This window comes from Neophocaena asiaeorientalis, unplaced genomic scaffold, assembly GCF_003031525.2.
Source record: "Neophocaena asiaeorientalis asiaeorientalis breed wild unplaced genomic scaffold, Neophocaena_asiaeorientalis_V1.1 scaffold327, whole genome shotgun sequence".
In the NCBI taxonomy this organism is placed as follows: Eukaryota; Metazoa; Chordata; class Mammalia; order Artiodactyla; family Phocoenidae; genus Neophocaena; species Neophocaena asiaeorientalis.
Window position 1 is genome coordinate 6,611,844 of NW_020174560.1, and position 25,091 is coordinate 6,636,934.

General features: G+C 38.4%; 1 protein-coding gene across 6 annotated transcripts in view; it reads right to left on the minus strand.

Annotated features, from left to right (window-relative positions):
- Window positions 1-25,091, minus strand: part of BCAS3 (BCAS3 microtubule associated cell migration factor) — a 575,284-nt gene that overhangs the window by 291,144 nt on the left and 259,049 nt on the right. For all 6 annotated transcript variants that reach the window (XM_024757571.1, XM_024757569.1, XM_024757570.1 and 3 more), the window contains exon 20: window positions 23-123. In XM_024757571.1, coding sequence (XP_024613339.1) covers window positions 23-123 — 101 coding nt within the window. The remainder of the gene's footprint in view (window positions 1-22; window positions 124-25,091) is intronic.

Below are 25,091 nucleotides of genomic sequence, written 5' to 3' on the forward strand. Positions count from 1 at the left end.
ACCCAGTGTTTCAGAGTCTTACCTGAGACAGCCACTCTTCATCTTCCTGTCCACTATGGTCAGAAGCTAAACTGTCATAGGACCCGTGCCGAGTAATGGGCCCAGGACTTCCAGGGGGAACCACTGCAGGAGAAAGAAAATGTATTTAAACAACTTTAATCCATGCAGTGAAAAAAATGAATGTGGGCATAACCATCCTGAATACTGTGGTAATTTATAAGCTAAAATAAGACATTCAATGCACAATTCAAATAATTAACGAACAAGAAAGACTGAGTTTCTGAGGAATAAGAAAAATCTCCAAATAAGAGTACACTTTAAAAAACATCTGCAGGAACTTAGTCATTACATATATCACTGTTAAAGAAATACACAACTAATTGCATCTGAACAGCACAAGTACATGAAGGAATAGTGACAATTCGATTGCCCATGCACCAATATAATTCCTAGCCTTTAGGACACTTCAGTCCTCTCCATCTAACAATGAAATTAATTTAATGCAGTTCCTATAATTCAGGAAGGGGCTTTTAAAACAAATATCAAATAAGATTCTTTAAAAGTCTATTTAATAGTTCATATAAAGGGAAGGCATTAAAATATTTTTAATTTTAAAACACTTTTAGTTCCTAAAACATTTCATTTATCCAAAGAAATGTTTCATTTTTTCTGGATACTTCAGTAGTTTCCCTGATTCTTAGGTGGTAGGATATAGGCTTTAAAACACAAAGAGGCTGCTTTCTCATAAAAAGAAGAACCTTTGCTTAGTCAAAGCAATAAAATGATTCAGCAAACATTTATTGAGTTCCTAATGAACCAAATACCATCCCAACAGAAACTTATTTAAAGTCCCATACTATTTTTTTTAATTTAATTTAATTTATTTATTTTTGGCTGCATTGGGGTCTTTGTTGCTGAGTGCAGGCTCTCTCTAGCTGTGGCTTTCAGGGACCACTCCTCGCCACGGTGTGCGGGCTTCTTATTGCGGTGGCCTCTCTTGTTGCGGAGCACGGGCTCTAGGGCGCGCAGGCTTCAGTAGCTGCGGCACTAGGGCTCAGTAGTTGTGGCTCCTGGGTTCCAGAGCGCAGGTTCAGTACCTGTGGCACACTGGCCCTGCAGCTCCGCGGCATGTGGGATCTTCCCAGACCAGGGCTCAAAACCATGTCCCCTGCACTGGCAGGCGGGCTCCCAACCACTGTGCCACCCAGGGAAGTCCCTAAAATCCCATACTATTTATCTGCTTATTTTTATTATAAAATAGACTTCATTTTTAAGGACAATTTTAGGTTCAAAACAAAATGGATGAGAAGATACAGATTTCCCATATATTCTCTCCCTCTGTATACATTTTAATACTAAGAGAAATAAAGCAATAAAGTACTGAGGGGAAATAGAGAAAAGAAAAGGAAGAGAAGAGAAGAGGATGGAAAGTTGGTGAGTATTAAAGAAACCTAGAAGAAACAGAAAAGAATGAGAAAAAGAAAATAATCTCAGAATTTCTACCACCCAGAAATAAGTATATATACTTCAGTATGTGCATTTTCCTTAGGTTACATTCCTAAAAATGAAATCAAAGGATATGAACATGTCTAAATTTCTTAATGCATATTCTCAGAAAGAGTTACACTTCCATGAGCAGTGACTGAGAATGCTAATCTCACAGCTCTCTTGCCAGAACAAGGTATTTTGAAGAACTAAATCTCAGTGAAACAGATACTAGTGAAGTAGACAGAGCAGAACATAGGACAAGATTTTAAAGAAGACACACAAAAACTCACAAAAACCTTATCTTAACTATCTGGGAGAGGAGAAATGATACCAGTCAATTACTCATCAGAGGGAGATAAATAGTATTAAAATACAAGATTTGCAGTGGTTAAAACTATTAGCTATCAGTTCTTCAGATTCATAGTTCTACAGCTGGGAGGCATGCTGGCATCTGGCACAAAACACAAGTTATCACCAAAGCATAACACCTAATTTCTTAGGATTCTGAATACCATGAAGAAAAGAATACCATAATAATCAATTAATATTTAAGCATCCTTTTAAATAATTTTGGTGTATATTGCAAAGATGATAAGTAAATTTATGTTTGCAAAGGCTGAGTTGTTCCCCAACCATTTGTATTCTTTTTAATAAATAAATTTGATATTAAATTCTTAATACAGAACAGAGCAAGAGTATGCCTCAAAACCCCACTCCCTAAATACTAGTCAAGAAGGCAACTACGGACAAATATCTAGAGGTCAGGACACACTTTGGAACGCAGCTGAGGTGAGAGAAGATTTTAAAGAGGTGAGGTATGAATAGGCCATGCAGATATCTGAGGGGAAAGTGTTACAGAGAGAATATCAATTACAAACGTTTTGAAGTGGGAACATAAAGGAAATGTTTCAGTAATGTCAGGAGGCCAGTGTGGTTGGGTGTGATGAGGCAAGTTGAGAGTGCAAGAAGAATCAGGAAGGCAAGCGGGGCAGGGATCAGCAGATGGTTTACGGCTTTCTTTTTTTTAAGAAAATAAAGCTAGGGTAGACAGAAAGATATCGGAAAAGCTTAAGAAGAAGTGAGAAATTATACCCTTGCGTTACCACCTAGCACCTAATGTGAATTTTTTCCAGGAGTTTACAATGTACTCTACATAGGCTGAGCCTAGGCTACTACCTGTTGCAGAATAAGCATTCCATAAGTATTACGTGAATAAATGGACTTTTGCATTCTGGAATAAGTAATGATACCAGAATGGTAGAACACTTATTCATCCATCATCAAAACGGGATAAACTTGGGAATTCCCTGGAGGTCCAGTGGTTAGGACTCCATGCTTTCACTGCCGAGGGCCTGGGTTCAATCCCTGGTAGGGTAGCTAAGACCCTGAAAGCTGCAAGGCACAGCCAAAAAAAAGAAAAAGGCAAGGGGTGGGGTGGGGGGGGGGATAAACTTAAAAATAATCCAGGGCTTCCCTGGTGTCGCAATGGTTGAGAGTCCGCCTGCCAATGCAGGGGACACGGGTTCATGCCCCGGTCTGGGAAGATCCCACATGCCGCGGAGCGGCTGGGCCCGTGAGCCATGGCCGCTGAGCCTGCGCGTCCGGAGTCTGTGCTCCACAACGGGAGAGGCCACAACAGTGAGAGGCCCGCGTACCGCAAAAAAAAAAAATAATCCAATGGGACTTCACTGGTGGCACAGTGGTTAAGAATCCACCTGCCAATGCAGGGGACACGGGTTCAAGCCCTGGCCCAGGAAGATCCCACATGCCGTGGAGCAACTAAGCTCGTGCGCCACACTGCTGAGCCTGGGCTCTAGAGCCCGCGAGCCACAGCTACTGAAGCCCACATGCCTAGAGCCCGTGCTCTGCAATAACAGAAGCCACCGCAATGAGAAGCCCACGCACCACAACAAAGAGTAGCCCCCGCTCGCCACAGCTAGAGAAAGCCTGTGAGCAGCAACGAAGACCCAGCACAGCCAAAAATAAATAAATAAATAAATAAATTTTTAAAAAATCCAAAGGCAGAGAATGGTGAGGAGTAGGATTATAGGTGAAAAAAGGTTAGTTATGAGTTGATTATTGTTGAAGGTGAAGAACAGGTACATGAAGAGTCATTATACTATTTTTTTTTGTGTGTGTGTGGTACGTGGGCCTCTCACCGTTGTGGCCTCTCCCGTTGCGGAGCACAGCCTCCGGACGCGCAGGCTCAGCGGCCATGGCTCACGGGCCCAGCCGCTCCAAGGCATGTGGGATCTTCCCGGACCGGGGCACGAACCCGCGTCCCCTGCATCGGCAGGCAGACTGTCAACCACTGCGCCACCAGGGAAGCCCTATACTATTGTTTTTTGATTGTGTGTATGTTTCAAATTTCCCACAGTGAAAAGTTTCTTAAGAAAAAGAAAAAGAAGAAATCTCTTCCTCCTCCTCCTCTTCTTCCCAGCCATTCCCTGTTTCCCAAAGGAAGTGGTAAAAATACCAAATGTATATCTATGAAAAATTAAGTCTGAATCCTGAATTTCTAAATTGAGATTGTAAGAAGAGTTTCCATACCTTATGTTCACTAAAAAACAGTATTCTTATTAAGAAAGCTTTGAAGCATTCAGAAGAATCACACTATAAAAATACAAGTGTGGTGGAATAATATTTTTCAACATAAAATAAATGTCCTTCCCTCTCTCTCATATTTCTTTACATTTAAAAAATTTCTCCAATCCAGGTAGGAAGAACATTCCATGTTTACTATCTCAGGGAAGCAATGATATACTTGCTCACAGAGAAAAAAAGAATTCAAAAATTTGACCCTGGGATAAGAAAAAGAGATTGAAAGTATGATAGTTAAGAGCAAAGTTTCCGTGCTCTCCAAGCAGCTAATTATTAGGAAAGATATTTTGAGATTGGAGTGAGAGTACCATAAGCAGAAAGGGGGGAAAAGAGGGTTCCCAAGGAAGGGCATGAAATGACAGAATTCAGAAGGAGTTTTTGGCATGAACAGCTGTGAAAAATCCTATCTTCATTCTTTTTTATTTTGCGGTACGCGGGCCTCTCACTGCTGCGGCCTCTCCTGGTGTGGAGCACAGGCTCCGGACACGCAGGCTCAGCGGCCATCGCTCACGGGCCCAGCCGCTCCACGGCATGTGGGACCCTCCCGGACCGGCGCACGAACCCGTGTCCCCTGCATCGGCAGGCGGACCCTCAACCACTGCGCCCCCAGGGAAGCCCTTTATCTTCATTCTTGGGTAGAGTTCAAGGAAGTAGCAGGAGATTCCACATGTGCAACAGTAGAGAAGCTGTGCACATAGTGGGTCTGCACAGTTGAGCCTGTGACAACCTCTCTAAGTCCCCTATGGATGGGATGATGACTATTTACTATGTGTCCAAGAGTAATATGGACAAGGTCCAGGGAACTGTCAGACTTTGAAAAGGCTTTGAAACAAGGATGGATGTTGCAGAGATCTATATGAACCAATAGCCAATGATCGGGCAGGGAACTGGGACATCTCAGTGGTGAAAATAAAGATAAAATGATCCCTGGTCAGGGAACTAAGATCCCACATGTCACGTGGCCAAATAAATAAATAAATACCAGCTATTATTTTAAAAAAGGCTATAGCTGATGAGATGAATTTTTCTGTACTTGTTAGGATGGAGGCACAAAAGAGGACTTAAGAGAGTTTATTTATAAAAAAAAAAGTTACATATATCACAAGCCTGAGTTTAATGGACCAATATACCTACCTTCCATCTAAAGAAAAATGGTTAGTATCTTTTACTTTTACCAACTGTTTCAGATAGTTAATAATCTTGGGTTAGGAAAAGGATATGGAATTTTGAAATAAAAATCTCTGCCATGTTCTATCCCTACCTTTAGTACAGTAATTTAAAACAAGCCTATCCATCTAACTAAAAAGGATACACTGTCAATTTTCTTTAGAGAATACAGCTTCAAAAGTACTGCCTGTACACAAAGGCATTTGATAAGTATAGATCAACAACCAAGGGCAGGATGAGCAGATCGTTATGAGGTAACTGTGAGCTAGACTTTGTTTATATTGTGTTCTCAGGAAAGCAGATCATGCTTCTAGTGAGTAAATAAAAGCTAAGAAAAAAATCACTAAGTGTATTTTGCTGGCTTACAGTGATATATGAGTGTGTATGTAGGTATGTGTGTATTCCTATGAATATATTTATATATTTTATATGTGTTTATGTGCAAAGCAAACAAAAACAAATCTGCTTCAGCACTGACCTTTGCAAATTAGTCCTGTTAATCAAAACTCCCAAAAAACTTCCAAGTCAGTAGAACAACCTAAGTAAAATTATGAACAGAAAGATTAAATGGCCCTCTGATAATACCCCTACGTCTGAATCCCACGTAACAAAATTCTCAATTTGAAAATGGAAAATGTCAATTCATAATATAACATCTCAAATCCATAAGTAGTCAGGAAGAGGATCAATGAGTATAGAATTTTTACAAATTACCCACATAAAATATAGTAATTAAATAGAGTTATAAACATTGTATTAACAGATACTTAAAGACACGCTGAAATCTCCTTTTTTTAAAAATTTTATCTGTGGTATGTGGGCCTCTCACTGTTGTGGCCTCTCCCACTGCGGAGCACAGGCTCCGGACGCGCAGGTTCAACAGCCATGGCTAATGGGCCCAGCCACTCCGCGGCATGTGGGATCCTCCCGGACCGGGGCACGAACCCATGTCCCCTGCATCGGCAGGCAGACTCTCAACCACTGCGCCACCAGGGAAGCCCTGAAATCTCCTTTTTAACACTAGTTAATGGAATATTTGAAGGTTAGGATATGTAGGTTTGAATCAAGGTTCCAAGAATGAGTTATTACTAGTCCTGGAGAAATGTAAAACTCTCGACATTTCAGGGTGTTTTATCCGAAGTAATAACAGTGTACCCTCAATTCCAGGGAATCAAATTCTTTCGAAAATCCCCAGAAAGTAACAGCTAGATCTCAATAGCCTAAGTTCATCCACAACAAATCTAGCCTTCTGGTTGAAAGAGAGAGATACATTTTTACCATTAATATATTGAATACACTTTATATTAGAGCAGGTAATTACTTTTCTCAGTGTATTGGGCATGGTTTAGATACTCCAGAAAAAAATCATATCTCCTAACTACGGAGTTTATAACAGGGCACACAGGATCTAGATATTCCATTAAGATGAAAGAATAAAAGGAATAATTATTTGCTCCCAGCACCATCTGTCCTTAAAACAATGAAAGAAAAGAGTTGACAATGCATATGAAAGTTAAAAGACTAACCACATACATGTTATAAGCATCCTTTTTATATAAACTGACACAAAGCATAATGCTGAACAATGAGCAGTGCTTATTTATGAACCCAATGAAGGGAAAATCTATTTGGTTCTGTTATGTTCTTGTTCTAGTCTTCCCTGCATCTCTTGAACTCCCAGTAATAAATTCTCTTAGCTTCAGAGGACACAGCTGCTAGTCAAGCACAGGCTCTCCTGGAGCGAACTCCACGCTCCCAACTTTAGGAGATGCTAAAAGCTGCTCTACTCCCTGAAATGAATCTTGGTAGTACTGGAATCAGGGAAATCTACTTCTCAAATAAGGGGGTAAATGTTGATCCAAACGGTATCTCATTTTTTATGTGAGATGTAGCTCTCTGCTTTAGCTTCTATTGCAAAACCTAAAATATGTTCATATGCTGAATAAACAGCTCTAGAAAGAAACGTAGAGAGTCTTTTAATATGAAGAAGCAAAAATGGATCCAAAGGTTTTTATTTGGAGAAGTGAGTGAGAGCTAGGTCATACCGACAGCAGAGTGGGCGGTAGAATAAAATATTCTTCAGATTCAGGACCAGACACAGCTTTTGTTTTCTCCTACTCCATACCATATCCCCACCAATCCTCTGTGAACAATAAAACCCTTACCATGCTGAAGTCTTTAGTGGAGACCTGAGAGGTGAAGAATGTTGTGCCAGCATTATTCAGTCCTTTAAGTTATTTAGGGGAACAACATTCCTTTTTCTAGCAACAGAGAAATTTGTGAGTTAAGTGACATCATGCTGCCTTGAATGAAACAGCTCAGGCTCAAAGTTCACCCAAAGGCCAACAGTGATAAACTCTCATCCAAGGACAAACTTCAATATATTTTTGGTACTTATTAAAAACAGCATTTATATAGCAGCCATACAGTAAGAGAGGGTTCTTTACCAAACTCTGTTTCTGATCAGAAAGCACTCAGGATCTCAGGAAGAAATTCTACTTGGGAATGTAGTTTCTTAGTACAGAAAATAAAATTTGCCTTTTAAGAAGAAAGGCTCAAATAGAAATAATCCGAAAGCAAAATAGTCTAAGGCATTTCCTAACGAACAAGCAATTCACAAAAGAGGAAATACAACAGCCGACAAACACACATAAACAGTAGTAATCAGAGATTTGCAAAATTTAAGAAGTTATGCTTTCATACTATCAAACTGACAAAAATTAAACCCTGGTCTTTTTAAAAATAATTTTTTAAAAAGGGAGAAGGCTCTCAGGTCAAAAATACCACACCTAACTACCTTAAGATAAAGGTACCTACTTATATTTATTGAGGGAGTGACTCTTACCTCTACTGAACTCTGTAAGTTTTCTCTGTAATTTATAAATGTTTCCATTTAAATGTAAAGGAATTCATTGGATTTCACACACAGAGTAATCAAGTAATAGCACGATATATTACTGGCTAATCTGTTTATTAGGAGCCATCTCCTGTATCCGTGCAACAACAACTGAAGTGTTACAATACATAAAAGGGAACAGGCTTTACCTATGTTATATATTAAACGGATCAATGATCTTCCTTGCACCCTGACCCTGCGGTACCATAGATGTTCTCTAATTAATTATTAAAGTTTTCTAACAGTCAGTCATTGTACATCTCTGGTTTCACTTTCCTTTTATTCCACATTCCCAGAAGAACAGTCACAAGCAATATATAATTAGAAAAATGACATACCCTCATTGTTTATGAGATAATAGATTTCACTGGATAACTGACAACCCTAGGTGCATCTCCTCCCTACCGTGCTCTGTCTCCCTTGCCCTACCCCTAAAGCATCATATAATATTCCCACAGAAGCCATAAACTAAGGAGCTTTCATTTGTTATTCTTCCTACCATAACGGTCATTTGCCATTTCGTATCTGGACAAGTTGTACCTGGGGATAGACTGGAAGGGGTCACAATTTAGTTTTGCTCCTCAGTGTAACTCTAAATATCATAAAATGAACAGAAAGAATAAAACACAATGGCTTCAGGCTGTCAGCAAGATCAGCTGCTCCCCTGAAAATTTCAAACTGTCCCAACTTAATAGGCTGCGACAGTCCCTTCAAAACATCTGCAATTAAAGTCACCTGGAAAGATGTACACAATTTAATGTGTATTATGGCAACTCAATTCATAGTACAACTATATTATATATACATTAAACCAGTAGCAGGATAACTAGAAAAGTGAGTCCACCCTGATTATTTTAAAGGATCATACTATGTCTGTATAATACCTTGCTTGCAGCTTAGAGATAACAACTTTGTATTACCAAGGGTTAGATAATCTATCCAGAAAAAGAAGTCTAAATAACAACAAAACCATTATTATCAAAGCTCACCTTTACATAACTGTTACCTCACGGGAGGAAATGAACATGGTTGGGGACGGGGGTGACTCAGTTTCCACTAAATATTTCTTGGTACCTTTTAAATTGTGTATACCATGTACCTATTTAAAAATTTATAATGATAAAGTTGTGGAATAAGCACACTACAGTTAATATGGTTAGTGGAGTCAATCCAAGAAGTTAAGAAAGGAAAACAAAGAAATAAAATGTGTAACAATAAATGATGGAAACCAATGCATGAAACAAAAGTTGAGCTTATAGCATATCGAGTCATACATTTCCCCCGTTTTCTTAGGTTTTGTGGCGTTTTCTCTAAAAAGGGAAATAGAAGTGCTTATATACACTCTTTCTCACTCTACATGTCTGTTTATCATTATCTCTGTATTTACACACACATATCAAATATAGGACCAGCTTTTAGCAACTGCTCAAGTACACATGGTAGTGTATGTTTCTGCTGAGGGAAATGACTATTTGCTGGAAGCTAGAAGCTCTTTGGTGCTAATTCTCTGTAGAATTATGAGCTGTATTCTTTCGATAGTGGCAACTGTATTCTCACAGCTAACCCTGTATGTTAGAGGCAGCTCTTTCAGGAATAATCAATTCTCTAAATTCAAGGAACACTCTAAAATATAATATCCTCTATGAGATTGAGATGAGTAGAGGTTAGGCAGAAAGTATTGCAAATTGATGTCTTGAAGGTAAAAAATCACTGTTTTGGATCATTACACCACATTCAGTCATCAATGTACCAATCTGTACAAGTAGGCAATAGGCCAGTTATTGGAAACGTATTGTTCCTGATCTAACCTACAATGGCACAGTTGAAGGGCAAAGAGTCTAATGTACTCAGTCCAGCCTCCACAACAAGGTCTTATAAAACGAATATAAAGGGGAGGGAGTCGTTTGGAAATGTAAAAACGGCAAAGATCATTTTTTGCAAACAGTTAATGCAGCTTCTTCCATGCTTCCCTTATTTATTATCTAGTTGCGTACCAGATAAGGCCAGATCATTATACAGCCGGAAGAATTAAGTACAGATTTTCTCTTGCCTAAGCAAAAGAGGCAGAGTTCTCTTGGCATGGAGCGTTAAAAGCTTTTAGTTGTGGAAGACATCAACATTTTCAACCTATACTTAAGAACATAATTTAAAATCTTTCCAAACAATCATTAAGGATCCTTGATATGTTCCATAAAATAGAGAAATTAAATGTTTAAGATTTTTACCTCTAAATAAATCAGAAAAATCACAGAGCCAAGAGGACTGGGGAAAGAATGAGATGGAGAATACTGCCTTACAACCACCATATGTTTTTCTCTCTTTCCAAATGCAGGAGAACATTTTCCAAGGCTTGCTCTTCCCTCTACTGCTGCACAATGTACAACTACTAGAAAGAGGTATCTCCTTATTATTAAGTCCTTGTCATTAGATACATACTAAAGTATTAATAGGTAAAAAGATACAAGAGTGAGTGGCTTTCTCACAATACTTTTATCCACCATACATAAAAAAAAAAAAAGATTTTAAGAGAACGTAAGAAACAAGAGTGGCAGAATGTTGTTAATTCTTCAAGCTGAGTAATAGGCAGGCTCATTATACTATTCACTGTACTTCTGTGAATGTTTCAACATTTCCATAATAAAAAAAATTTTTAAGTCTGTTGCATGAATGAAAAAAACAGCAAACATTTCTTGACCCGCAGTTGGACACAGAGCCATCTTGATTCTTTTCTTGGCAAGACTAGGAGATCTATGAAGTATTCAGGACTATGTTGTTTTCCCACAGCACCATACATGTGAGGATCATCCATATTAATACCTTTAGGCTTAGTATAACATTTAATTTCTATGCTCTATAACAAATTGCAATAGTCTGTCCTTCCATCTCCCCTTCTTTCCCTCTTTCTTTTTTTTTAAAGATTTTTTTTTTTTTGGCTGCGTTGGGTCTTTGTTGTTGCTGCGTGGGCTTTTCTCTAGTTGCAGTGAGCGGGGGCTACTCTTCGTTGTGGTGCGCGGGCTTCTCATTGCAGTGGCTTCTCTGTGGAGCATGGGCTCTAGGCATGCAGGCTTCAGTAGTTGTGGCACGCAGGCTCAGTAGCTGTGGCTCGCAAGCTCAGCAGTCGTAGTTCGCAGGCTCTAGAGCGCAGGCTTAGTAGTTGTGGCGCACAGGCTTATTTGCTCCGCTGCATGTGGGATCTTCCCGGACCAGGGCTCGAACCCGTGTCCCCTGCATTGGCAAGCAGATTCTTAACCACTGCGCCACCAGGGAAGTCCCCTCTCCTTTCATTCTTTTTCTTTCTTCCTTTTCCCCTCCCTCCCTCTCTTCCTCTCTCATTGCCTTTAAAAAGAAAAAAATCACCTAAATAATATTATATGAACACATGTTCACTATAAACTTCAAAAAATATGGAGTAAAAAACAAAAGGCTCACTGGAATAGTGAACAATGATTCTAATGACAAACTCAGAAAATCAAATGCCCTTCTGGCATTTCAGAAGTCTGGGGGTTGAGAATCTTACCTTTTATGTAAAAGTTTCAGAGTTTTAAGGCAATTATCCAGAGTAAAGCCTTTCAGAATGCAGTGGACACCAAGAAAAATCCCAATTCCTATAAATTACTAAGGTACTGAAGATGCTCAAAACAAATAGGTCTAAGAGAAATTTTCATTTGCATCAATAAATTAAAATTGCTAAGAAAAATTTCTTTCTATAGGTTTGAAAATGCTCAGGTTAGAGCCGTACTTGTCCAGATGACCACTTAAAAACAGAAGAGATAGGATTTACCACAAATGTTTTCTCTTCACTGTTGTTTGTTAACAGCAAAGCTGTGCCGACTAATAGTATCTCAGTCATAAAGCTCTTGGAATGGATAGAGGCAAGAAAGACCTCAAAGGAGAACAAGAATACTATTTCTGTTAACACCACCTACAAACAAAAGCTAATCTTTGCTAAGTTTTTATTCTATCCAAGATAATGTGTAAAGCTTTTTGGATGAATTACCTCATTTAATCTAACACAATCTTGTAAGGTAAGTATTATTCCCATTTTAATGGCAGGTAAACTAAAGCCCAGAGAGGTTAAGTTATCTGCCCAATGTCACCCAGCCAGCAAACAGCAGAAATGGAATTTAGAACTGCAAACTCCAAAGACCATGTTCTTAACCTGAAGTATAAACTGTTTCAATTCATGATGTCTCTACTTGGTAAGTTCATTATTTTAAATTAAAATTTTCATGTGAAACATCTGAGAGTAATTTATCCCCAAATATAAACTATATCACCGATTTAGTCTCCATGATTCCTTTATTTCATGTCTTAATATAATCATTTTTCTCATCTTAATAAACATCTATGTATACTGATCAGAGATACCATATAAAGCTATGGAATAATGGGAAAAAATGACTGTGAACAGAAGTCCCAACACAAGGAAGTTACAGACATTCAAGGAAGCCTTACATGTAGTAACAGAAAAGAAAGTACTTTGGACCACACTTTACATTCTCTATAATACCCCTGAGGAATTAGAAGATTTCACTTTAGAAAATATTGGTTTGGTTTTATACTTAAAGTATAAGTGACATAATCATGGGAGGACCACTGGTACTCTAGGAACAGCCTTGGAAGGCAGCAGAGTGCCCAAGAGAAGAAAAAAACAGTAAACGCAAAATATTCTTAGAAATCTCAGCTCTGGAGCTTCCCCGGTGGCGCAGTGGTTGAGAGTCCGCCTGCCGATGCAGGGGACACGGGTTCGTGCCCCGGTCCGGGAAGATCCCACATGCCACGGAGCGGCTAGGCCCGTGAGCCATGGCCGCTGAGCCTGAGCGTCCAGAGCCTGTGCTCTGCAACAGGAGAGGCCACAGCAGTGAGAGGCCCACGTACGGCAAAAAAAAAAAAAAAAATCTCAGCTCTGACCCAGACTTGACACCATGTAAGGGAGGTTCTGATGCTCTTCATGTGGTCATAAAATACAAAGAAAGCATAGTAGAAAAGGCAAGAAACTAATGGTATAAAAGCACTCCAGTGTTTCTCGTCTCTCCACCAACTTCCACAAAATCACATGGCAGAAAGCCTCCTGTCATATGTCAACAATAAGGAGAACAGACTCAAACTGGAGAGAGACAATCCATGGCATTCACCCACCTCCCTTCTGCCTTGGTCATTCGGTTCGTTACCTTCAGAAAGAAAGACCATGAGAAAAAGAAGAAATTGAGTGATGATAAAAGCTTATACACCATCAAAGCAAAAAGTAAAGCTTTTGACTTAAATGAGACTCCAAGGGCAAGATGGACAGACAGGGGTGCAGCTGAGAACCAAGCAGAAAGGCTGAGTTTCCCTGGTATTTTCTACTTTTCTGGAATAAGAACTAAAAACTATTATGCAGTCAGGAGGGCCTGAAACATGTAACAGAGCAGAAATTATTATTTTTTTATGATTATGTAAAGGGCAGTGGCCAAGAGCAGCCCTTCTGTTAACAACAAAGAGGTGTAGGTAAACACATAAGCAATGCTACCATAAAGTGGAGATTTTTGTTTTAACAAAATCTATATTTATATGATTATATTTCCCATGGTTGAGAGCGGCTATAATTAATGGATTTCCCTCGTTCTCCTAATGCAGCCATTTGTCAATTCAAATACAGAATGTCCAATCAATTTTGATGTATTTAGTAAGCAATTTGTCAAATGGTGCTATAATCCAGTTAATATATTAATTCTTGTCATGGAGAGAGTTCTGACAACTACATGGTTTTCCATAACTGGTTTGGAGAGAAAAATCTGAGCTGGAACTCAACGGTCATTCTTTGGAGGTGACACCTCTGTGTCCCGGGACCTGAGAGCATGCCACAGTACATCATTTAATAGGAAAACTGCTTTGCTGAACTAGACACCTGGGATCTACTGGACGGTGTGGCTGCCAGTTCATTGTAATACTGGTTTTCTTTGAATGCCTGTGTGTTTCATATATTTTAAATAAATTGATCAAGCCAATATATGTGACACGGAAAATGCAAAGTATGTAAGCTTCCAAGAGAGGAACAAGGCTTTACCAATGAAATGTATGCATCTTAAACTTAAAAAGTACTCTTATAAACACTTTGCCCTATTCTTAATGTTTCTTCATATGAACTGCTGAAGAAGTGGTTCTCAATCTTTTATTTTCCTATCCCAACATCCTTCAGGTAAATGACTGACTCCTAGCAGTACTTAACAGGGCACTGTACTGTTAAGGCCACATAGTTAGTAACCATTAGACAAGACTCTTAGAAGGCCACCTTCAGCTTACACAGTGCGAAGCTCCGGACATGACAGTTTTCTTACTTTATATTTCATCCGATAATCACTATGTTATCTCCATCTTTTCCCCAAGTCTATCTATGCACTGGGGGCTGGAGAGAGAACCACGGAGATTTCAAGTAGGTGGCCCAAATTTATATCACAGAAGAAATCTGGACTATAGTGATCAAGGAAGTATCAAGTTCTTTCTCAAACTTTTCAATGGGATATTTAATCACTACCAGTTTGGGCATGGCGGGAAACAGAAGATAGGTTTTTAGTGTACCACAGATAACCTCCATGGGTGTATTTCGCAAATACTTTCCAAAGATGATGGCTCTATCCATTCACTATGTCCAAATCTTTCCATATTTCTCTATCAGGAAATGCAAAAGCAGACATGAAGGCAAATCCTTTCTAGAAAACAATACTGAAAAACATGGCAAAAAAAATTTGTTTTAAACAGAAGAAAAAGAAAGAAAGAAAAGAGGAAAGGAACATTACATTCATCTTCCAGACATTAGGCTCTCCTTAGCACATTTATGAACCATGCAAGAGCAAATTGTCAGAGTGATTTGGCACAAGGCTGTGTATTTAAAAACCTGCCATGTGCACTAGTCCTCCAGACTACCAGACGTCCCATTGTTTGATGTGTCTGCTGAGAAAGGTGCCCTATGTGTCAGAAGAGCACACTGAATATTTTTCAATGACCCAGGGGGCAGAGGTCGCTTATTATAAATGGATAATGAGACCTAATGCAGTGCTCTGAGTATGGACAATGAAAGGGTCTATCCATAGCCCCTGGTGGATTGGTCATTCAGGCTTTTATTTCCTCTGCACACTTAATGGAGTCAAACAATTGACAGAAATTCTATAGAGAAGGCTGAAACTGAGAGAAACAACTGTATTCTAACTCTGATAGACAGATACAAATAGTGACCCTGAAATGGCGCCAGAACTCCCATCACCACTAACGTAGCAGACAGCTGTAGCATTCCCCCTAAATTCCCATTTAGTCATTTGTTAGCAATTAACCTTACTGATGGAAGTGATGGCACATCAAACCACAAGCTCCTGCCAATATCAACCCATTACATTATTGTAGGTAAGCAGACACAGACCATTCTTTCAGTTCCTTATTTTTGGAGAAAAAGGCAAACAGATATCCCTGTACCCTCCATCCTATATCCCCACTACTCAACTAACAAAATGCATATTCAGGGGTATCAGTATCTGAATATAAGAACCTTAAACTCTGGTGGGTTAGAGTAAATGACAGCAGAAGCAGAGGTACTCATGGACTAGAGGCTTTATGACCAATAGATTATTTTTCTTTAATCTATCAGAATCAATGTTCTATCCCAGCCAAATCTGCCAATCTGATGGCAATGAATATTAATAGCATAAACGGAGAAGAATATACTGTCAACTGTACCTGAAAAAAAAGCAGGTCATAAAGCAACCTACAGGGCTTCCCGGTGGCACAATGGTTAAGAATCCGCCTGCCAATGCAGGGGACATGGTCCCGGAAGATCCCACATGACACGGAGCAACTAAGCCCGTGTGCCACAACTACTGAGCCTGTACTCTAGTGCTTGCGATCCACAACTACTGAGACTGCGAGCCACAACTACTGAAGCCCACATGCCTAGAGCCCGTGCTCCGCAACAAGAGAAGCCACTGCAATGAGAAGCCCGCTCACCACAATGAAGAGCAGCCCCCATTCACCACAACTAGAGAAAGCCTGCACGCAGCAACGGAGACCCAATGCAGCCAAAAATAAATAAATAAAATAAATAAATTTATTAAAAATAAAAATAAAGCAACCAACAGGAACAGTAAGTTGTGATGTCACACAGTTCTGTAAAATAAAGTAAGCAAGATATTTAAAAGTACCAAAAAACTCTCTATAAAAACGTTTTTGTTTCATTTCAATTTTAAGAACAATTATGACAGGAAGGTGGTCTGACATCATTTCTCCAAATGATAAATACTAAAGCAAATGACAGAAATGCCAAGACTTACTTCAGAATGGAGTATAGGTCATTATGTTGTAAAAGAGAGGACTTTTGATGGTGAAACATCTCAACAATAAATCAACGATGACAGAGAAACCCAATGAACTATTCCATAGGTGTGAAGATCTATGTAAAGATACGGGTATCAATAAAAAGCATGTATCCCATTAAACACAAAGGGAAAGAAGAAGGAAAAGAGGGTACTCTAATCTAAACTTTTTGATTAACTATATGATATTTTTTCATTGAGGAAGACAATGTATTCAATTTCATAATGTTCCCCAAATTATACAACATATATATGGCTAAATTCAGGGTCAGTATGTCTCAAACTTCTAGTCTCCTGAAGAAAAATACCATTCATTTCACTAAAATCATTTCTCTATGGAAGGACATGTCAGTGGATAAAATTAACTATAAATAAGAGAATCCATCAAATATAACTCAATATGAAGTGGTTTCTTAAGTACCTCAGATATTCAGACCTAGATAGAGCAGTATGACACACCCAATGACCAACAATGGACTATAAATACTCTATAAATAAGTCCTACATTACAAGTTTCCTTTACAGGAGAAAAACATTTCTTTCTTTCCCCTTCCACCCTACCCAATCTTGGGCAAATATTTATTATGGACAATGCAAGGAAATAGTGTTGAGTACCTCCACCATACTTGGTACATACCACAACAACGATGCAATCCAGGATGTTAGGTTAAATCTAATGTGACACTCCAAAGAGAGCAGCTCAGAAAACTGCTGCACATTTAACTGCTTTGCCAGGGTACTGATAATGACCCTGGTAGAGGAGAGCAATACTTTTTTCTTCCTTTTTGTATCAGTATGTTCAAAATAGATCACCAGTGTATTGTAAAACCAATGAAACAAGACAGTAAAATAGGCTAAAAATGTCTTCAACTCTAAACCCTTAAAAGTGTGACTTTATATTACAAGGAAAAATATTTCCTATTTTTACTCTCACAGTTGCAGCCGGCAGGCCAGCAGCACAAAATTTAGTTGGGAATTAAGATCTCTAGAATCTAACCTTAAATATGCTGCCTACTTGTGTTTTTCATACTTCTATGGGTAAGACAAATTTCAATACTAGCTTTAGGTATTATCTACTTCATTATATATACAGATTTAAACAAAAGTGCTAGTAAAGTCCAAGTGATCAGTAAAGCAAAAACATTTTTAAAAAGCTGATATATCAATAGATAGCCCAGCTATTGAAAAGTAAGGTTTCAGGTGGAGCTTTTAGAATGATTAACATTGCCTTCTTACATGTTATGCTGTCTGTACCATAATGGAACCTCGTCTCTCCTCTCTAAATTCTCTCTAGGATAAAATTATTTCAGAGAAAGCTTACATCAATTACTAATTATATATCCAAACAATCTCAGAAAGGAGCTCAAATCTATAAATACACACATGGAAGGTTCTGAGTTATTTCCAAGAACCTACTGAATATTACCACCAGGATACATACTGCATGCACCAAAACAGATGCAACACTGCAATCAGCAATTCTCTCTCCTACTCTAGGCAACATTTTTTCTTTAATGTTTCAATGAATGGCATAACCTAGTGTTAAGCTAGTTATCCATTCCTCCTCACTTTTCTTCAGTAACCTCATATAGTCCCAAATCCTACAGAGGCAACTTGCTCGATTTCTCTGAAATTCAGCCACTTCTCTCCATCCCACTAACAATTAACTTCTTCCTTCTTTGAATTTCTCTTTTTTAAACTTTTTATTTTATATTGGAATATAGCCAATTAAAAATGTTGTGATAGCTTCAGGTGCACAGCAAAGCGACTCAGCCATACATATACATGTATCCAGTCTCCCCAAGACTCCCCTCCCATCTAGGCTGCCACATAACACTGTGTGTACATGTCAATCCCAAACTCCCTAACTATCCCTTCCCTCTACTCTCCCACCCCTGGTAACCATAAGTTCATTCTCTAAGTCTGTGAGTCCATTTCTGCTTTATAAATACGTTCATTTGTATCACTTCTTTTTAGATTCCACATATAAGCGATATACGATATTTCTCTTTCTCTGTGTGACTTACTTCACTCAGTATGACAATCTCTAGATACATCCATGTTGCTGCAAATGGCATTATTTCATTCTTTTTTATGGTTGAATAATATTCCATTGTATATATTACCACATCTTCTTTATCCATTCCTCTTTCGATGGACATTTAGGTTGCTTCCATGCCTTGGCTATTGTAAATAGTGCTTCAATGAACACTGGGGTGCGTGTATCTTTTCAAATTATGGTTTCCTAAGTCATTTCTGTCCCAGCAGCTATGGCTTGAATTCTCTGTACCTCCTTCATCCTTCACCATCCTTTCTACACCAATTAATTCATGCTATTAACAAGCACTTATCACAATGTGTTATAGATACTCATATACATGTTTTTTATTTCTATTTATGTTAGGGAAGGTAATGAGTCAAAAGTAAAGGCAGCAGAACTGGTATAATGTAATATCAAGATAATACATAGGATTTAAGGACAAGAAATGTAAAAAACAATTAGGGTCACCCATATCTACTACTGGCCACATAAAAGAGATTAGATTTACATTATCTCCTAAAATAATTAAATTAGTCCTAAGCAAAAGGTTATTTTGAACCCTCCATAACAAAGCTTAAAAATAAACAAAGAAAGAATCAAATTTTTTCCAAGTAATTTGACTACATCCTAGGAAAACAGAATAATCCACCACTCAACAACATGAAACCAAAAATGCCCAGCATCCTATCAAAAATCATTAGGCACATAAAGAAGCAGGAAAGCACACCAAGAAGAAAAATCAATCAATAGAAAAAAACCCCAAGCAATACCAGGGTGAAAAGAATTAGCACACAAGGACTCTAAAACAACAATTACAAAATATATGCCTCGTATGTTCAAACAGGTACGTGATGTGGAAAGAAATGAAAGATATAAAAGAACATCCAAATGGAACTTATAGATGAAAAATATGGTATCTGGAATGAAGAATGTGTTGAATAAAACAGCAGATTAGACAGCAGAAGACAATATATATAAATACATAGAAATGCAAACTATACACAATCAAACAGAGTGAAGGAAAGAGAATTTTTTAACTGAACAAAGAATCAGTGAGCTGGGAAAATATCAAGTTGTCAACAGACATATAATTTGAGTCACAAAAGGAGAGAAGCAGAGTGACAGAAAAAAATGTGAAGATGTAACTGTATTAAAATTTTCAAATCTGATGAAAATTAAAACTTCACAGATTGAAGAATCTCACAGACTCCAAGCAGAAGAAAACCACACCACAACGTTATGGTTTAAATACTTTTTCCTATTTTTCTACATTATTTCTATTGTTTTTATGTTTTCTATTTCCTTGATTTCACTCATCTTTATTATTTCCTTTTTTGTGCTTTAATTCGCTCTACTTTACTAGTTTCTGAATGTGAAAGCTGAGTCACTGATTTCATCTTATAACATGGGCATTTAGTCCTATAAATTTCACCTTGAGTAGTAATTTAATGCCATCCCACAAATGTTTCATTTTTCTATGAAGTTTTTATTTTGAAAGAATTACAGATTCATAAGAATTTGATAAAATAGTAATCAAGATACAGAACGGTTCCATCACCATAAAGATCTACCAAACCCTTTATGGTCATATTCAAAACTCTCTGTCGTACTCTGTCTCTCCGCATGATGTTCTTAAGAATCATCCAACTTGTTGCATGTATTTATACTTCAATCTACTATTTTTTTCCCTGAATAGTAGTCTAAGATAGGGATGTGTTCTGTTTTCATTTTCATTCAGCTAAAAATAATCCTAATTTCCCTTTTGACTTTTCCTGTGAACCATGTATCATGTAGAAGTGTATTGTTTAGTTTCCAAATATTTGTAGATTTCCCAGAGACCTGTTAATCATTTCTTATTTAATTCCACTGTGGTCAGAGAATATACATACTTTGTATAACTTGAAAGCTTTTAAACTTATTGAGACTTGTTTTATGGCCCAGAAGAAGGTCTCTATTTGTCAACGTTCCCTGTGCACTTGAAAAGAATGTACGTTCTACTGTTGTTGGGTGGAGTGTTCTACTTAGTCTTATATTAATGTAGCAAGCGAGGGTTTAAAGTGGGTTTCTCCAGACTGGTGGTTGCCAAGGGGGAGGAGGTTGGGGTTAGCAGATATAAGCTTTTAGATATAGAACGGATAAACAACAAGGTCCTACTGTAGAGCACAGAGAACTATATTCCATATCCTTTGATAAACCATAAAGGAAAAGAACATATAACTTAATCACTTTGCTGTACAGCAGAAATTAACACAACATTTTAAGTCAACTATACTTCAATTAAAAAATGCTGATTGGGGCTTCCCTGGTGGCGCAGTGGTTGAGAGTCCGCCTGCCGATGCAGGGGACACGGGTTCGTGCCCCGGTCCGGGAGGATCCCACATGCCACGGAGCGGCTGGGCCCGTGAGCCATGGCTGCTGAGCCTGCGCGTCCGGAGCCTGTGCTCCGCGACGGGAGAGGACACAACAGTGAGAGGCCCGCGTACCGCAAAAACAAAAAAAAAAGTATGTTCATAAAAAGACAGCATAAACCAAGCAACACAGCCTGGAAACTGTGATTAAATATTAAAATAAAGGATTAAAAAAAAAATGCTGATTAAAAAAAAGTGGGGGCTTCCCTGGTGGCGCAGTGGTTGAGAGTCTGCCTGCCGATGCAGGGGACACAGGTTCGTACCCCGGTCCGGGAAGATCCCACATGCTGCGGAGCGGCTGGGCCCGTGAGCCATGGCCACTGAGCCTGCGCATCTGGAGCCTGTGCTCCACAACGGGAGAGGCCACAACAGTGAGAGGCCTGCGTACTGCAAAAAAAAAAAAAAAAGGGTTTCTCCTAAGCAGCGTATAGCTGGGGTTTATTTTTTGATCCATGACTTGTTTAGATGTTTAGACTAATTTATAACTAATGTGAGCACTGGCATGCTTAGGGTTACATCAACTTGCTTATTTGTTAACATTTTATTTCCTTTTTGAGCACTTAGGTTTTTTAAAATTTCATTATATACATCTTTAACAACCTTCAAATGATGCTGAAGTCACATATACTATAAAAACTTACAATAGTATAGTTCCATTTCCCACACTCCTGGCCTTTATGCTACTGTTGTCTCACACAGACACACACACACACACGTATGTATGTGTTTTAAAGACCACAATACATTGATACTATTTTTGTGTTAACAGTGAATTATATTTGAAAGAGAGTTAAATAATTAACAAAAACCCACATATATGCTTTAACCACTTTCAGTGTTCTTCATTCCCTTCCATCTAGTGTCAAAGGCTTTCCCCACCTTTCCTATAATGCCTTTATAAGTAGAGAAAAACAATTATATCCCCAATAAAACACTGGGAGGGGGTTCTATGGATCCCAGTCACCTTTCTATTGTGTATCAAAGCTATATTTCTGTTGAGTGATCCTTTGTTACCATTTAACAAAGAAAATTCAGTAAGCTTAGGGAGGAACTTCTCACAAACCCATGGATTATCTTGGAAGTTCAAAGTCTGACCTACCCCCAACAAAGCTAGTTAATGTCAGCAACTTAAAAAATACTGCTGCTGCCAAATTACCTGAAAGAAAAGGAGGAAACATTATTTTTGCCCTAAATAAAACGTTCCCAAGTAAGCCCTGTTTCTAATTTACAATTTGGGAAGCTCTGAAGCAGACTAAAGAAAAAGCATTGTCTACTCTAGATCACATTCAAAGCTGGTTGATATTTGTTAGTCTCGTCTAATGTTTACCTTTGTTTTGGGCAAAGAAATACACTGAAATAAAAAGCCTATTTTAGAAAAGGTAACTATAGCATGCGTTTTTTTTTTTCAGAAGGAAGAAAAAATACCGTTAGCACAAAAATCACTAATCACCACTACTATAATCTTTTTATAAACAATTCCCAAGATTTCGACCCAGGCAAAACTTTTTTTTTATATTAGATTCTTGACTTTTACCTTTACTGAGCTATATAGCAAGATTAGATTACCATCTGCATATCCACTTTGCACACATCTCAAACCATATGACGTTTTTTGCTTATTCTAAACAGCAGTTTCTTATGGCTTATCCTCCTAATGACAAAGGAGTGATTTCTACCTCCATAGTGAGGAGCTCTTGTAAGGAGCAGGCTACTATGAGTCAATTTATGATACACCCAAATTGCTCAATTTTGTATCATTCCATTCATTTAATATGGGTAGGAAGTGTGACTACAGTTAATACAAAATTTGGAGTTTTAACTTACTTCACTAAATTAAGGTAAGAAGTCTTTAGCGTTCAGGCAGGTTTCCCTTTCCCTTACCACCAGTCACCCTTTTGCCACATATGCAGAACTTTGTTTACAACTAGTGGTGTATTTATTATGATTACAGGGCTGAAAGGGGAGTGGGGATTCCTTGCTAAACATCCTGCTCTCCTACTCTCCTCTCCCTGAGACAAAGTCTCTTTCACATTTCCATTTACATCATTCTTTGTCCACTATTATTATAATTTCCGGAGTTTGTACAAGTCTGCTTCACTTGATCCACAGATCCAGATACAACCAAAGAAAATACTGACAACGTTTGTGAAGTTTGCATTACAGTTTTACTCCAAATGGTTATATTTGAAAATACCTTCAGTAATATATTTATCAACAGTTTGCAGGTTGGGAAGTAAGAAGTGATTTTCAATATGGTTGAATAAAACAAAAACTTCCTGCCACCAGGTACAGTATACACGTCATCTTTTCAAATGGCTTCAGTAAGGGAAACCGGAGAGAAAGTCAAGCAAGAAGGTAATAAGAAAGTTTTCTTAACGAGGCTCTAACTTACAGAGAGGGCTCAACAGATGGGTAGGCAAAGGCATTCTCTCTAAACTGGCTCCAGCATTGCTTTTACCAATTATATTTCAGCTCTTACTCCTCTGATGCAGATGCCCATCTTTTGCATATTTAATTGCTTCAGTCATGAAATATACTATCTTGTTGAGGACTCTCAATCAAATAGCCTTTCTTTTTTTCTTTTTTTTTTTTTTTTTTTTTTGTGGTACATGGGGCTCTCACTGCTGTGGCCTCTCCCATTGCGGAGCACAGGCTCTGGACGCGCAGGCTCAGTGGCCATGGCTCACGGGCCTAGCTGCTCTGCGGCATGTGGGATCTTCCCGGACCAGGGCACAAACCTGGGTCCCCTGCATCGGCTGGCGGACTCTCAACCACTGTGCCACCAGGGAAGCCCCATATAGCCTTTCTTTATGTTGAAAACATGACTTTAAAAATCCAGGCTAAATCTGTGTCTCTACTGTCAATGTAAAGCAATATAATAATTATTACAGAATTACCTGCCTCTTAGGTAGTTTTTAACTTATTAAATTATATCTATACTAACATTTCACTAGATAAGAGGAAACATAATAATTATGTCAGTTAGATATGTGACAGACATATTAAGTCTATCACTTAGATCACAGATCTGGCAACATCGTCAAAATCACATATTCAGAATAGGGATTCCATTGTTAAGTCCCTGAAGTCTATTATTTGAAAATATGCACTTCTGAGATAAGAAATAAAGGTTCAGAATGATGCTTAAATGTATAGATTATTTTAAAGTTTTTAAAGGACTTTAGCATCACTTCACTGACCATAGTAACACCTTCGTAAGAGCAAGTATCATTACTGATACTTTATATTTTCCAAGTTATTGAGAGGTGGTCTAGAACTGGAAACTAGGCCTTTTCATCCTTATCCCAATGCTAGTCCATCGGGAATTCAAAAGGTCTCACATAAAATGCATTATATTATGTATTTTATTTAGAAACCATAGAATCATCAGTGACTACCTTTCTTTCAAATTGTCTAATTCTGTTCTGGTCCAACTGTGCAACATCTCACAGGTTTGTCCTGTCTTCTCTGTAAACAGCCTTAACTAAAGCCCTCTCATCTTGCTCCAGAATCACTGTGACTCCACTCCCCCCACCACCCCCACTGAACCTCTTATTACAACACTGCCAGGGTGATCTTTCTAAGATGCAGTTCTGATGGTGCCGTTCCAATGCTTGAAAACAACTGATGGCTTGCTACTGCCTACAGTGGCGGTTCTTCAACCGTGCAAGTAGAGCTGCTAAAATAAAGTCATATCCATCAGCTTAATTCACTGGAGCAAAAAAATTAAGGAATAGAGACAGTTGCTTTTTTATTATTTTCCCCCCATATTTTTTTCTCACATATCTGGGACTTGCTACTGTTTGTCTACTGAGCAGACCTATCAAAATAACTAAACAAAGAAAACCAATATTAATTCTGAAAAAGTTACCTACACTTAATCCAACAATTAGTTATTTTCACCCCTATTGAGAAGTAGGGGGAACTGTTCTCGTGAACATTGATATTACATAAATGTCATGTATTTTCCAAGTCATATGATAGAGTTAAATATATGCTTAGATGACCTAGACCCTAACAACTTTTATGTACTCTGCTTCTTGGAACCAGAAAACCACTTCCCTATTATCCCTCTGTGAAAGCTTTGGCAACTTAAGTCACTGCCCTCATAATTCAATGTATAACCCTTCACTGATGCACCTGCCTCATTT